We start from the raw sequence: 15,334 nt of genomic DNA, 5'->3' as shown, positions 1-15,334 counted from the left end.
TGTGTGGCTGTGTCGAGACCGTTACGAATGTCTGGTCGTGGTTGCTACGCGGGTTTGCGATCACCGCCTCATGGTAGCGATTGATTGATTGATTGAATCTTAATCAAAACTCCAGCATGATTCGAACAGTATATGAACAGTGAAGCGAATGTCGAGGTGAATGCTGTAGACCTGGTGCAAGGCCGTGTTGCACAAGAATACTGCAGTGGATCTCTTCTTCCTCGATGTAAACAAGGAAACAACACCAACCCGGCTAGCGCCAAACTCAACCACCAGCTTTCTGCCGCGATGCATACACGTCAACCGCGTGACATTCTCCCATCTTGTTCATTCACCACCACTTGGCAGGTACTATACTGCATGCATCCATCCTTTCGTAATGCTACCGTATGCTGGAACACCGGGCGATTGGAGATACCTGATCGCATCGGAATTATACTGCCAGCGACCGCGGATGGATGTCCCTCGACGCCACCACCACTCCAGCCTCGCCTTTCCTCTGCTCAAACGCTCTTCTGCTTTCTTGCTTCTTCGGCCGCGCGAGAATTCCAACTGCAGTACGGAGTATAACACGACCAGAATCGCAGTCATGCATACCGTCTCCGCCTCCAACACTGTTGCTTCCGCTTTCTGTCCCTGCAGCTAACAGCCTATCTCATATGAAAACGCATCCCGCTCTGCATGGAAGCGAGGTCCCACGCAACCAATCCAATACTCTGACAGGGCAACGGTGCCGAATCAATGCATATATATACTCACGCTGACTTTGCATGCAAGACCTGCAAAGTAGGAGGGTGGGGGCAAGAACGCCACCTCGGCATCTGATGTCTCTGCCGCTGTAAACTTCGCACGAGAAAACAACATCAGACTTGTGATCAAGACAACGGGCCACGATATCCTGGGTCGAAGTGACGGGTACGGCAGCCTGGAGGTCTGGCTCAAATTCCTTCGCGACGGCATCCAATACATACCCTCCTACAGCGTTCCAGGCGGCAACTGGACCGGCGCCGCCATTTCCATCAGTGGCGGCTATACCTGGGATGACGTCTATCCCATCGCTCTCCTACCTCACCTATCCAACCTACTGGTCCTTCTACCACGCCGAATCCGGCGTCGAATCCCCAGCCGGAAGCCCCGGCGTCCTGACCTCCCGCCTCTTCTCCCGCCATAGTGTCCAATCATTCCCTTCCTCTCTCTGCCGCATGATCGAAACGGTAGCCGGTACACCCAACCAATACACAACCAACGTCCTCGAACTCGTCTCCGACGGCGCCGTCTTCGATCCGGACGCCTACGGTCCTCGCTCCGGCGTCAACCCCGCGTGGAGGCGGAGCTACTTCAACAACATCGTTGCTCGGTGTTTTACTGTCCGACTTGTGTGGGCTCGGGGGAGTGGGAGGATGGGTCTGGGTCTGGATCTGGGGCAGGAGCCTGGGGCAGGGGAGGTTGTGGAGTCACGAGCTAGAAAACATTCTTCTTCCTCCATTATTCTGGATAGTGCAGTCCGTGTAGGAAGGGGGATGCGATGTTCTGGTCCGAATCCCCAGAATCATTGGACTCCCTATAGGCCGCGCCATAGTGTAAACACGAACATTTCTGCGCCCAGGCACGGAGTTCAGGAGCGCGTGGTCGAGTCCGGACACGGGCGGACTCGGCATTCGCAGCTGCGGGGCTGGCTGACTAGACTTGGCTCAAGGACTGATGGGATGAGGGATCTTGAGGTGCTCGCGGATGCAAGCGGGAGAGAATGTGGTACGTGGTAGAAGAAGAACGAGGGGCAAGCGATCAGACTGACCCAGCAGAAGCAAGGGCAACTATAGCACGGCCCAGCAGAGAAGGCATGCTTGCGCAGCAGGATATCATATTTTGGCTTTTAGCATTAGCTTTAGTCGTAGATCGCACGCAATGCTTCTCTTTTTCAAGTCAAAAGCACACATAAATTAATTCCAAACAGAATCAACGCCACGCTTGACCAGACTATTCCCCTCCCATTCGAGATCCTGTGCTTACAAAGCGAAGACGGCGACACCAGCTGCTATGACGAGCCCAGCGAACGAGGTCGCCATGGTGTTGGCGGCGTTTGTCGTCGCTGGTCGGGAGGCGCTTGGTGCACTGACGGACGAGGAGGCCGTGGCGGAAGTCTTGAGCGAGGATGGCACGGTCATGGAGTTGGTTGGGAGGACGACCGAAGTGTTGGCCGGCATGCTGTAAGAGACCACGGCAGTCGCGGTTGGGACAGACATAGTGGTGTTGTGTGTAGCCGAGGCGCTGGTGCCGTTTGCGGGGACGGTGACAGTTGCGGTTCCAGTGGCGGAAGAAGACCAGGAGCCGGTAGCGGAGCTCCAGCTTCCGTCTGTAGTCCAGGCTGAGGCGGAGAACCAGGAGTTGATCGCCGTATCCCAGGGGTTACCGCCGTGAGCCCACGACGTAGAAGAGGCGGAGGCATCAGAGGACGAGGCAGAGGATGTCACGGTCACAGTCGTGGAGGCAGAGGCAGAGGACGAGCTGGAGACGTAGCCTGGGTTCGAGATACCCCATTGGGTGCTGTACTGATACTGACCATTCTCATCGTCGATCAACTGGAGACCGTAGCCAGTGTCGCCGGGCGCGAGGTCGGTGGATGGGGTCCAGGCGTAGGAGCCGCTGTTCTGGATCTTCTCCACGATGGCGTATTGAGGGACGGCATTGCTGCTCGGGCCCTTGAGGAGGACAATGGTCACGGTGCCGGAGGTGGTTGGCTGCCAGGTCTGGGATGTGTGTTAGTGACTGCTTGCGCGTTTCGGTTGTCTTGAAAGCGCCTACGATGGTGAAGGGCTGGCCGACTGGGACCACGCTATTCAAGCCTGGCTGGGAGATGGGGTTGCCAGACGGCGAGTCGCCCACGGGTTGAGTCCACGCAGCGACGGCTGGGATGAAGCAGGCAAGACCCGCAGTGAAGAGGGCGAAAGCGCTGAAGTCAGACATTTCGACGTTTGGCGATTGTTGATATTTTATGTTATGGCCGTTGTTGATTTGATTAGTCGCGTGGTGGTATTATGTTTATTGAAGGAATGTGTGAGCTGTTCTGAACGAATGACTGTAGTAAGGATGAACAACGAATGAATGATAGACTGATTGTGTGCGCGGTGAGAGCGTGGTGAGGATAGCAAAGGCGAGAGAGAGATAGAAGATGGAGTTTGTCCCCCTGTTGCCAAGTCACGCGCCTGATACATTAGAGTTCAGAGGCTCAAACGCTTGAACAAGCTCGGACATTGAGATTAGGTGCAGTAGCCCGAAGACCAATCATCGCATCTTTTCGTTCCGAACTGTTCATCTGGGGAAAGCGCACTAGGCTGAGTCCAGACATGGATACGAGCTCATTTCACTTGGTCAATCTTCCTCCAACACCTCATCTTCCTACAGTATAACTCGCATCTTGTTACGCAATACCAACTCCGCTGATCACCTGCATATAGAGAGAGAAGCTGTGCCACTACGTTGCATCTGCCACCAGCAATGCTGCGGTCCGTCGACGGCATGCGACAGCGCAACTCTGTAATTGTACGGAGCTACAGATGCAGATGCACAGCCAAGAGAAGAAGAGACTGCCGAACTCCCGGACTCCCAACGGCTTCTCCAGATGCTTAAACCACTGCTCAAGCGCTACACAGCCGTCCAACCAATGACCAATACTGTCTCCGGTCCTGATTCCACACAATGGCATCCTCTGTCGACCGTCTAAAAGACTTCTGTTCCTGCAACCTCTTCCACATCCCGCATTCGCCGTCGTCTTCCTCATCGAGTATCTGTCGACATTTCCGCCAGAAGAACGCTCTGTTTGTCTTCCCGGCCACATAGCACCCCAGGAGGCTGTGAGGCGGCTCACCACCATCGCGATGGAGGTCTCGGGACTTACGATCTTTGCATCCTGGCTGCTTCGGCACGATGAGATATGCTTGGTCTTGCCACCAGCGTGCTGCCGCTAGGTGGGCAGTCTTTGTGTAACCTTCGATCAAGTGAGACCATGAAGCGGAGTCAAGGAGGTTGATCGGCATCCATCAGGGCCCAACGAATATCTAGAGGTTGAAGTTGTTGCCGCTGATATGATCGTGGCCACGGTCAAGCTTCACCCGCGGCTACGATCATATCAGCGACAACACTGATCCAGAGTCTGATGATCGTGGTAGTAGTGCGGATCCTCTGACCGACATCTCGACATTCGACTGGACGCTCACGCACGCTGTTGGCAAGCTTGCAAGTGTACTGCTGTCATCGTTGCCTGAGTCTAATCTATCACCATGTCGTAGTTCTGTACCAACATCCCCAAACGCCAGCGATGCTCAGTATGCTTCATACTACCCTCAGCACCACACGCTTGACTGTTGATACAGATCCGCGTTGCGCAAGGATACCTTTTTACTTGGCTTTCACCTTACCCCAATCACTCTCCTCCTTCAACCAAGTCCTGAAGTCAGTCATGAACGGATACCGTCTCCGCAACGCCGGCACATCAACACCAAACCCATCGGACTTGAACCACGCAAACATATGCCTCAGATCAGCGACCATTGTCCGGATCAGCCAACCGAGCCAGGAGTACGTCTCCGGCAGTTTCTGCCCGACCACATCCTGGAAGATCTTGCCCGCCTCGTGAGGTGAAAGCGAGTCGCCGGCTAGCGAGATGGCTTTGTTGCGGTATTCGTCCTTTTCGGCATTGAGGAAGGCTTCGGCGGCAACTTTGCCAATGTCCTTGACTGTGATGACTTGGAGTTTCCTGTCGCTGCCGTTGAGTCGCCATATTGCTACGAAGGCGCGGCCGAGAAAGCCATTGGGCATGCTCTCCAGGAAGGCCTGGAATATCACATCAGAATCATCACGCAATACGCGAAACAACCTCAACTTACCACAGGCCTCAAAAGAGTATAGCTCAAATGACCATTGCTCGCCGCCGCTTTAGCCCTAATGTCCTCCTCAACACGATACTTGGAAGCGAAATGCGGCACAGGCGTCGGGTTCCCTTCACTCGCCACATCACCACCTCGATCCGTAGTCGTGTAAACGATATGCGACGTCTGGGCCTCGACAGCCGCTTGCACAAGCGCATAACCCTGTTCCTCTTCCTTCTTGATCCCCTTGTCCAGAAGTGGGACGGCGAAAACACCCCACACCGGTTTCTGGATCTGAGAGAAGATGGCTTGGGTATCGTCTAGGTTTCCCTGAATGATCTTGACGCCTTGTCTTTGGAGCTGTTGTGAGCTAGTGCTATTGGCATTGCGGGTCACGGCGTAGATCTCGAAGGATTGAAATGGTTTGGAGAGAAGTGCTGAGATTAGGGCGCCGCCTTGTTTGCCTGTGGCGCCGGTCACGAGAAGACGTTTTGTGGTCGCCATGTTTGGTGAAGGTCAGAATTGTCTTTGTTCAGACGCCGCGGCTCAGAGGAGTATATAGACATTTTATCTTGTAGCTTGACGCGTGATGTTAGTCGGAAGACGTGTCGTGCCATTGAACGTCACGACGGAGCAATCCTGCCCCGCCGGATCAGATCTTGAAGGATTTCCGCTTGACATCACACTAGACTCTTTTCCATGTACCTACATGTTGGTAAGAGACAGTCCGAAGGCAAGATTATTCAGCCCCAACGACCCTTCCACATGCTTGCTCAGAAGTTGCGTGTCAAGCGTGGAGAGATACATGTATCTGTGTTTGACGTGGTCGATGCGAAATCAAGATTTTGCAGTGTAGCTCTTCGCCTCCGTTGACGCTGGAAGCTGTCTCGATACAACGATTTAAATTGCTGTATTCTCTACCTATCGGTGCACTATCACATGTATCGCTAGCCACTCATACGAGGACCTGACCGATTGCATACATATCGACGGTAGCTCATGCGCAGACATCACATCATACGGCATCAACATATGCCTTGGACTGGTCGGTGAGATCCCGAAATGCCCTCCTACATCCGCAACTTCTCGAGACGCCATGGCTCGTACACGTACAATGCTTGTAACGGCTTATCATCACGAGCATAGTTCGTGAAGACATATTCCCTGCCGTCGCCATAACCAGAATCAGCTACAGATGATGGTCACTAAGTAGATCCGAACTTCCTCGATACCAGCTCCACCACTCACGTTGACCCAGTTGAACTGCCGCAGACCGAGAGTCGTCACATGCTTTCGATTGGCATATGCCGAAGTGTGCTCTCGAACCTGCTCGGCAACCGTTTCGTCGATAGCCTCTCACAGTTGTCCAATGGTCGAAGAACTGCTGTATGGGAGACATGCTTTGAAATTGACCGCGCAGGCATGGGCTCAAAGAGATAGAGATAGTGTCCTACCAGCATAGAGATTTGACTCTGATTTAACTGCGCGGGCATAGGATCTCTGGGAATATCGCACGACCCACAAATTCCAGCTTCAGTAACCGCCTAGATCTTTTGAAAAGGTCTCACCTTCAGCTTCTTCAAGTCCTCATCCGCATTCTCCACGCAAACCCTCGAGCTACGCACATCGGGCGAATCCAGAATCATCTCGTACACATTCGCAAAGTCCGAAGCCTTCGTCACACCATGCTCAACAGCGTCCTTGTCGTTCTCCACACGGTAGCAGAGGTACACTTCGTTGACACGAACATTCGTCTCCTCGTTCTCCCGTGCGGCCGCCTTGCAGAATGGGAAGAGAGCACCTTGGGTCATGGCAGGTACGACGAACTGGGCGATCTCTCCTTGTGCCCCGGTGCAGATCGTCCAGGTGCTGTTCGGGTTGTTTTGCTCTCGTAGGTATTTGATGGTATCGCGGTAGGCGACTGATATCGTTAGACTTGCTTAGTCGATGGTGAGACGATGAACGTACAGAAACCGGCCTCGAAGCCAATGTTCATATTCCTACGCAAGCGTTCGGTGCTCACGTTCTCGATCTTATCGAATGTATACTCGCCACCGACTGAGTGCGAAGTTTATGTCAGCTAAGCACATTCGTTATATGCCAGGCACTGCGCTTACCACTAGTCCACACATGCTGGAAAGCAGGGAGCTTGCCAGCGCGCACCTTCTCCACCACACCTTTGACCCCTGTGTCGGATGTAACATCTGCTTCCGCGATGGTGATGCCCTTGTCTGAGCCGATGTACTTCACCAGCTTGTCGGCGGAAGACTGGCTGCGGACCACGGCGAGGACATTGCGTTTGCTACGCAGAGCAGCTGTGATGGCAGAGAAGCCGATGTTACCAGTGGAACCGACGACGAGGATGGTTTCGGCCATTGCTTTGATGGACATTGGGTTACTGCGTTATGCTCCTAGATGTTTGGGGTCAGGGAGGCCCTATATGCCTGGGCTTCTTCCCTGGAATCCGAAGTGGCGGATGAATATGGGTTCCGATCGGGTACCATCTCGAGCATACCACGAGTTCTGGGTATTTGCACGGTGGCGGCTGGACCTACGTCCCGACCGGGCACTCTTCTCAAGCATGCCACGTCTTGGTGTTTGCAAGCTGTCTAGCTTTTACCGAGGAGGTCGCCCAGTCAAACCACTGTCTTTTGCCTTGTCTCGAGGAGGCATACAGGGAAGGATCGGCCCTTCCACGTTTTGCTGACAAACAACGGCCGATGACGATCCAGCAGGCGTTCGGCATCGCTGTGTATTATGAATACGGGGTTTGATTATCATGGTGCGAAGGCCCGTGGACGTACAAGACCGACGAACTTCTTCCATGTCCGTTGATAGAGTCGTTGAAGCAGCAATACTGTTCATTGACTGGTACCAAAGGCTTGTACGTCATCTGCACTCATTGCTTGGGGCCACGATCTGTATATCCCTCAGCTTCTGGTTACATCTTTCATGTATGTAACCCATCACCATCAGAACATGCAATGAGAGGTTCAGGCTCAAACACTCCAATAACACGATGCTGCAATGAAATGTGCCAAGCACTTTATGGTTGAAGTACTGGTACAAGGACGCGCGTAAAAGTTTCACAATGCGGAGAGCCGCCCCAACGAAATCGAACTATGCTACTATGAATCAAAGACTCACGTACACTCTTGTGAAGATGAAGCTGTACAAAGAGTACTATACAACTGACAAGCTTTCCAAGTCTACTCCCAAAACACCTTCGCTGTTTGCGCTTGCCGCAGCAACGTTTCCATTGCATTCATCTCAATAATCATATCCCAGTCCCATCAAGACCGAGTGCTTTTGCTCGGTCAACCATGCAAGACTATCCAGCAGCCAAGCCGCAACGAGGGTATCTCTTTATAACACAATTCCAAGCGATCGTACTGTTACATTTTCTTTTCGTCTTCTTCGTTATTCGTTAAGCGATCGTAATAGGTATGTACAATTCGTGTCGTAACAACATTGACTTCGAAACATTCTAGCATCCGCTGGCGGACGAGAAGGGTTGTGGTACGAGACCCTGTCGACGATGTTAGTATGGACTGGTCAATACAAGGAGGGGCAACGACGACAACTTACTCCTGCGATGAGGTCCTTGAAATGCCACTCAGGAGCAGCCTCGTTCTTCCAGGTCCAGAATATCCATCCATCAGCCTTCTCGAAAGCGGAGATCTGGGTGCTGATGAAGTTCTTGATGTTTTCGTAATCGGCTTTATCAAGTCCGGATACAGTGCCGGAGTACTTGCCATCACAAGACCCAATGTATGAGCTACCCTGGCCGTTGACCTGGTACGAGCCATCATAGCGAGCACCGACACCACGGCCGTTGAGCCACTGGGCACAATCTGTCATGGCGCCTGACCACTCGCCCGCGATGGTCCACTTGTTGTTCGTCGCCATGGAGGAGCCGAAGGCACAGGCAGTAGACTGATGATCTTGCACGCTCATTTGCAGCTGGCCGTTGTCGAAGACTTCGTAGTGGTGGGTGTCGAGCAGGAGAGCCCACATCCCGTTACCCCAGTCGTTCCAGGCATTGACACCTTCGAAGGCATCATGGAAGGTTACGGCAACGTTGGAACCATCGAGCGCTCCCCATCCGTCCATGTAGAACTGGCGGACGGTATCCATGTCGAGACTAGGACCCATGGGCTCGTTAACCAACTCAATAGCGGCGACTGCTGGATGGCCTGCATGATCGTCTCGGATCTTGTTCAATGCGTTATGGGTCTGCTGGATGGAATCGCCTTGAGTCCACTTGACACCACCCTTCTGGCCGCTGTTGTCGAAACCGTTTTGCGAGAGGGGAGCACCATGAAGATCGATCATGACCTTGATGCCATTGTTGTTTGCCCAGTCGAGGGCCTGGCCGAGATAATCGTATGCGCCTTGGACGTATGGGTCGCCCTCGTTGGGAGTCACGGACCAATAACCGATCGGGATTCGTACGAAATTCAGGCCGACTTTGGCGATTTCTGAAAAGTCGTCTGCGGTGATCCAGGAGCTCCAGTGGGATTGGAGGCGCTTCTCGGCCTCGACACTGCCTAGTGTCTGGCAGAAGGTGTACTCTGGTACAAGGTTAGCATGCCACCTTCACTGGAATGTTTGGGATTCCCTCACCATCCACCACATTATCTGGTGTCGCCTCGAATATGCTTGGTGTAATCCAAGGCTCAAGGACGAACCATCCACCAAGATTTACACCTCGGACCTTATCTTGCCCAAAACCAAACTTGAGGCTGTCCTGTCGCTTGAGCTTCGACATTAAACCAGTTGGTGCCGCATCGCCCAGAGTCGATAATAAGGCTACTGCTGCCACCGCAGTGCTTGCTAGATTGGAAAAGACCATGATGAAGATGCTGTCGCTACCGGGACCGGTAGGAATAATATGATGCTGTGATAGGAATGGTTCTCAGACTTCTGTCCATGTAACCAAGAGTAGGATGATATGCTAGTGACTTTCCACGCCTCGGACAATGGACTTCTGGAGCAGTTGGAGTAATAGCAGATGGAAGCATGATCACCATGGGCCGACAGGATTCCTTATGTACTGGCCAGCACATCGCCATACCATACCGCTTCCCTCCACAACATCACAGCTCATGACCGCTGATCATGATGATGGGTGGCATGAAGCTCGGCATAACGACATATCTATTACGCAGTGCGGGCATAGCGACTTCGCTACTGCTGGCTCCTCCCGTCCTTCTCCATACACAGAGCCCACTCAGCACAGCTTGTGACCCTCGACATATGCCCCGCAAGAGACTATTCCGCCTAGAGGAGCACATGAGCATTTCTGCCCGTCGCAAAGCCGACGTTAGTGTGTCGATCATTTCTTCACGTCCGCCGGCAGAATTGCTTGGGAAGAGATGACGGCACCGAGGAATTACCAAGAGAGCTGTAAACACGCAGGGTCTGAGCTCGGTTTCAGGCACGCGGCCAATCGCTATCGCTAACGGTGCGACTTCGGGACGAGAATTGATGCTGTGGCTTGAGCAAGAGTAGGATTATGCTATACCACCTGCCTCTGATAGCATTCTTTGGCGAGAGAGCTTCTGGATGGAGATGTTCCCATAGGACCCTGAAAGTTGTGTTGCATCGAAATTTTGGCTGCGCTGGATTCCCGGTCCCAAGGCATCGGCTTTTCCAGGTGGAATCCACGTTTCTCCACACTTTGTTCCCCCCATGATTCCGCTCGCTCGTCACCAGCACAACAACGTCAATCATCATCACGGTTACTCGGACAAGACATATCACGATGCAAACCAGCCCTCGCCGTCTCATCAACAAGACATCGTCCGCTCATCATACCGACATAACAACACTAACGCCACTACCCCTCCACAAGAGCCTCCCATCTGCTGCCCCGCAGAAGACGGCAGAAGCCAAGCTTCGCAACCCGCAGCAGAAAGATCGCCGAAGAAGCTAAAATCCCAAGTCTCTTTTTCATGTCTCGTGAGCATCTCACCAACCAATCAGAACATCAAAATCACCTCTCCCTCCGCAGCCAGCTATAGCGATGTCGTCAAGCGTGCGTCGCAAAGTCATGCGCTATATGACGCCTGCCGCTGCCACCATCAGACAGCTTCTGTCCAAGCCGAATCTCGCCTAAGCCGCTTGGAGGGTGTTGACGGTGATAGCATGGACAGAAGGCGGTGGCTTGCTGCCGCATACCTCACCGCTGCCTGTAGGGTGCTTGGATGCTACGTCTTGTCTTTCTTGGGTCGATGCTACGGTACCCTGACGAACGGCTGTGGCGCCGCCGTCAAGGATTCGTGCAGACGCCACGATTCCCGTCGTGCGGGTTGAGGAGTGTTAGGGTGGTATGCGGGCTGACGATGTCTGATTTGAAGGATTGGTAAGTGGTCATCCGTTGTTGCGACGCGTTTAGCAGAGTAGCTGGAAGACTGTCGTGAAGACGAAGAACGTGAGGCGAGCTGAGCTTTGAATAGTGGCCCGGAAATATCACAGTGTGGGTGATTATACAGAGGCAGGTATGTATCAGAACCCTTCGTATCTTGTGCGGTGGCGCAAATGCGGGTAAGTACAGCTCCCAGTACATTGTCTTCGTCAACTCCTTGTTCATATATGCTCTCATGCATGCTTGAGCAGACCGTAGCGGTGCAAATAGCTAAGTGCATGGCCATACACGAATTGCAATGCCATACCGCCACCTACTGCAGCGTCAACATCTACAGATTTAAGCATGAAGTGAAGGAGTTCACGAACTAAGGGGTGCCTGGTCACGGTCAGTAACACAAACATCCACCAAAGCGCTGGGGGGACATACCGTAGTAGGATCCCAAGCACAAGGCTCATACTTGCCCGTCTCCAACCCCTTCATATCCTCCGCATCAAGCTCAAAATCATACAACCGAGCATTCTTCTCGATCCTCGAGTGCGTCACACTCTTGGGTAAAATCACGAAGCCCTTTTGCAAACCCCAGCGAAGCAAAATCTGACCAGGTTCTTTGCCGTGTTTCTTCGCAATGGGCGCGAGTAGGGGATCGTCCATGCGTGTGGCGCGGACAAGGGGCGAGTAGGCTTCTAGGATGATGTTGTGCTGTTGGCACCACTTCACGATGTCGGGCCTGGCGAGCCAAGGGTGGAGTTCGATTTGGTTGACTGAGAGGATGCCGGCTTTGTCTTTTGGTTGTTGCTATTTCATGTTAGCTCCACATATACAGTCCTTACATGGCAATGGTATAGAGAACGCACTTTTTGCCACTCCTCCAATTCATCCAAATGCTGCACTCCGTAGTTACTGACCCCAATACTCCTCACCTTTCCTTCGTCCACAGCTTCCACAAGCGCCCTCCAAGCACCTAGCCTTCCCTCTTTGCCACCGTACGGCGCATGAAGTAAGTACAAATCTATATACTCCAGTCCAGTCTTCTTCAGACTCTCGTCCACGCAGGCTTTCGCATCTTTGTAATTAATGTCCTTCGGCGGGACTTTGGAGGTGTAGAAGAGGTCTTTGCGTGAGAGACCGGCAGCTAGCATTCCTTTGGCTGAGGGGGCTTCGTTGCGGTAGACTGTGGCGCTGTCAACGTGGCGGTAGCCGGATCTGATGGCGTGCTTTGTTACGTCTTCTGCGACGTCGGCTGGGGTTTGGTAGACGCCTTTTGCTCGTCAGCGCTGTGGTCTTGCTATGGTATGGTGTTAAGATAGATAGTCGTCTAGCTGGGAGGCTGTTGGTTTGGGACAGCTCTTGTACTTGAGTGGCGAAACATGGAGCAAGAGCACATGGGAAATATGGTTGGATCATGTTGGTATGAAGTGAGCAGCACGAGAGACCTACCATAGCCCAGTAGAGGGATCTCGTAACCTGACGGCATCTTCACTGTACTGTTGATGTTCAACGCCATCTTGGAGGATGAAGTGATTGTTCGCCTGGCTGTCGTAGTCGAGAGATGTTTCCCGATCTGTTGTGCCCTTCGCAGACTTATCATACTACTGTCGAATAGATTCGTTGGGTAGATGTGGTTTGTAATGCTCGTGTATGGCATTCGTGTTGTCTGACGAGATCCGATGCGTCAATTCTGGTCCGAGCTTCATGTATTCGATTGCTGTAACTTCCAATCCAGTCCAGATTATATCGCCATGATAACGAATTCTGCTCTCGGCAAGCAAGTACTACAAGTGAAAATGAGGCTCATCAAACAAAACATCGAGAAGAAGACGGGTGCAGGCACAGCAACGCTGCTGCCAGAAGAGCCGGAGGATATGGTGAGCCAGTCCGTCTCCATAAGATCACAAGTCTTGAGCATAGACTAATACTTAGCAGTGGCACGCCTACAACCTGATCCGACCAAACGATCTCCTCCGTGCTTCTGCTGTCCGCAAAGTCATCAATGAATCATCCTCAGGCAGTCGCTCAAACGAACGAGTCCATACCACTCTGACTATACGAGTAACGAAGCTGGACTTTGATCCGCAAGCGGCACAACTCCATGTCTCTGGCCGCGTAGCAGAGGAGAATAAGATCGTCAAGCTTGGTAGCTTTCACACACTGGACCTCGAATTACAGCGGAACTTTCAGCTTGAAAAGTCGGAAGGATGGGACAGCGTAGCGCTGGATATGCTGAAAGAAGCTATCAATCAAGATGCCAAGGCGCAGCTATGGGCCGTGATTATGAAGGAAGGGTTGGCAAACATCTGTCTCGTGACCGACCATCAAACGACATTACGGCAGAAGATTGAGACGACACTACCACGCAAACGAGCCGGCTCAACCGACCACGACAAACAGCTCCAGAAGTTCTTCCAGACGACTTTCGACTCTTTACTTCGGCAGATCGATATCGCGAATCCACTACCACTACTACTTGCCAGTCCGGCCTTCACAGCATCTCAATTCCAACAATACATCAAAGATCAAGCTGCTCCGTCCGCCAATGCAAAACAGCTCAACGCTCTCCTCGCAAAGACAACAATAGCACCCGCCGCAACAGGACACCTGCACAGTCTAGCCGAAGTGCTCGCCTCCCCAGCCGTAACGAGTAAACTCTCCGACACGAAGTTCGCTCGTGAGACGCAGCTCGTGGACCGCTTCTTCGAGCTCATGCGCAAAGAAGACGCGCGCGCATGGTACGGACCGCGAGAGTGCGAATACGCCGTCGCTCAAGGCGCTGTAGGGAAAGGCGGGGGCGTGCTACTGATTAGTAACGGGCTATTCAGGTCTCAGCAGATTGAGGCGAGGAAACGGTGGGTGAAGCTGGTAGATGATGTGAAGGAGGGCGGTGGGGAGGTGAGGGTGTTGAGTAGTATGCATGAAAGTGGACGGAGGTTGGACAGTCTAGGTGGAGTGGCGGTTATCTTGACTTACCCTATTGAGGATTTGGATGAGGTGGCTGGTGGAGGCGACGAGGACGGTGATGATGAGGTTGAGTTCGACCAGGTTAATGGGGATGTGCTCAGGCCGAATGGAGTGGAGGGGAGGGTTGAGCATGAGGAGGAGATAGATCTGTTATGAACCGGTCTTGAAAAGCCATGGTGCATAGCCATATAGTCCCACGTCTTTTGCATTCCAGAACTGTCTGCGCAAGCTCCCACTTTCTCGGCAGAAATTGCCCAGCAGTTGTGAAGCTCCACATTTCTCCAACATCAAATGCCAATGCTTGCGAGGTCGGTCAACCGACTTCCTTCTGTGCTCGCATCCTTGAGGACTGTAGCAATACCAAGAAGCCTTTTATCACACCCTAGCCTCACAGCTTGCCTTGTCAATCCGGTCCACCTTCGCACAATGTCAGACATGAAGGTCATCAACACCAAAAAGGCTGTGCAGCGTAAGCGATATCTGAGCGATCCAAATCTCATATAATGAGCTGATAAAGCAAAACACAGCTGTTGGACCATACGTACGTCTACCGGCCCACCGTGACCCCCAAGCATTTTGAACAATGTTCTTTCGCCGTACTGATGGCCCACATCTAGTCCCAAGCCATCCACGCCGGACCACACATCTTCGTCTCCGGCCAGATCCCCGCAGATGCCTCTGGTAAGCTCACCGAGGGCTCGATAGCCGACAAGACCGCCGCATGCTGCGAGGGACTGAAGGCTATCCTGGCGGAGGCTGGAAGTGATATCTCGAAATGCGTCAAGGTATGCTCACCCAAGGATTTCTCCAAACCCCGCAGAAGGGTTCGAGAAACGTGTCCTTTGACTCATCGTTCTGCAGGTTACCGTCTTCCTGACATCTATGGAGAACTTCGCGGAGATGAACGGCGTGTATGAGAAGTACTTCACGCATAAGCCAGCGAGGTCCTGCGTGGCGGTCAAGGAATTGCCTAAAGGTGTGCCAGTGGAGATCGAGGCTATTGCCTTGAGCAGCTAAGCTGGTGGCACGAAGTCGTATGCGCATTGAAGAGTGATGTAGGAAAGGAACAGATATACGAGTGCGTAGCGGATGGCCTATGAAGCCAACTGTACATGTCTAAAAGTCTACTCGTCCTGGTAGT

The 15,334-nt window shown here is 52.8% G+C and overlaps 7 protein-coding genes across 7 annotated transcripts; 2 read left to right on the top strand and 5 right to left on the bottom strand.

Moving 5' to 3' along the window:
* Nucleotides 1–2,006: 2,006 nt before the first annotated feature.
* LTS14_006703 (uncharacterized protein) lies at nt 2,007–2,964 on the bottom strand (the record flags this gene model as incomplete). The annotated part of the gene is made up of 2 exons (XM_064839396.1): nt 2,007–2,747; nt 2,803–2,964. 2 exons carry the CDS (start codon nt 2,962–2,964, stop codon nt 2,007–2,009), a joined length of 903 nt encoding a protein of 300 aa, XP_064693138.1.
* A 1,431-nt stretch (nt 2,965–4,395) lies between these two features.
* LTS14_006702 (uncharacterized protein) lies at nt 4,396–5,369 on the bottom strand (the record flags this gene model as incomplete). The annotated part of the gene is made up of 2 exons (XM_064839395.1): nt 4,396–4,830; nt 4,884–5,369. 2 exons carry the CDS (start codon nt 5,367–5,369, stop codon nt 4,396–4,398), a joined length of 921 nt encoding a protein of 306 aa, XP_064693137.1.
* A 1,040-nt stretch (nt 5,370–6,409) lies between these two features.
* LTS14_006701 (uncharacterized protein) lies at nt 6,410–7,241 on the bottom strand (the record flags this gene model as incomplete). The annotated part of the gene is made up of 3 exons (XM_064839394.1): nt 6,410–6,786; nt 6,834–6,923; nt 6,983–7,241. The coding sequence occupies 3 exons, from the start codon at nt 7,239–7,241 to the stop codon at nt 6,410–6,412; spliced, it is 726 nt and encodes a 241-aa protein (XP_064693136.1).
* A 1,111-nt stretch (nt 7,242–8,352) lies between these two features.
* LTS14_006700 (uncharacterized protein) lies at nt 8,353–9,720 on the bottom strand (the record flags this gene model as incomplete). The annotated part of the gene is made up of 3 exons (XM_064839393.1): nt 8,353–8,394; nt 8,454–9,439; nt 9,492–9,720. 3 exons carry the CDS (start codon nt 9,718–9,720, stop codon nt 8,353–8,355), a joined length of 1,257 nt encoding a protein of 418 aa, XP_064693135.1.
* Nucleotides 9,721–11,595: 1,875 nt separating this feature from the next.
* LTS14_006699 (uncharacterized protein) lies at nt 11,596–12,742 on the bottom strand (the record flags this gene model as incomplete). The annotated part of the gene is made up of 4 exons (XM_064839392.1): nt 11,596–11,613; nt 11,665–12,033; nt 12,093–12,496; nt 12,676–12,742. 4 exons carry the CDS (start codon nt 12,740–12,742, stop codon nt 11,596–11,598), a joined length of 858 nt encoding a protein of 285 aa, XP_064693134.1.
* Nucleotides 12,743–13,022: 280 nt separating this feature from the next.
* DOM34 (Translation factor pelota) lies at nt 13,023–14,349 on the top strand (the record flags this gene model as incomplete). Its single annotated transcript, XM_064839391.1, has 2 exons — nt 13,023–13,103; nt 13,162–14,349. The coding sequence occupies 2 exons, from the start codon at nt 13,023–13,025 to the stop codon at nt 14,347–14,349; spliced, it is 1,269 nt and encodes a 422-aa protein (XP_064693133.1).
* Nucleotides 14,350–14,619: 270 nt separating this feature from the next.
* On the top strand, nt 14,620–15,210 carry LTS14_006697 (uncharacterized protein; the record flags this gene model as incomplete). Its single annotated transcript, XM_064839390.1, has 4 exons — nt 14,620–14,662; nt 14,721–14,734; nt 14,811–14,978; nt 15,055–15,210. 4 exons carry the CDS (start codon nt 14,620–14,622, stop codon nt 15,208–15,210), a joined length of 381 nt encoding a protein of 126 aa, XP_064693132.1.
* Nucleotides 15,211–15,334: the final 124 nt, after the last annotated feature.

The sequence above is a fragment of the Recurvomyces mirabilis genome (genome assembly GCF_035927965.1).
Source record: "Recurvomyces mirabilis strain CCFEE 5264 chromosome Unknown scaffold_17, whole genome shotgun sequence".
Classification (NCBI taxonomy): Eukaryota; Fungi; Ascomycota; class Dothideomycetes; order Mycosphaerellales; family Teratosphaeriaceae; genus Recurvomyces; species Recurvomyces mirabilis.
This window is presented reverse-complemented; position numbering and strand designations above follow the sequence as displayed.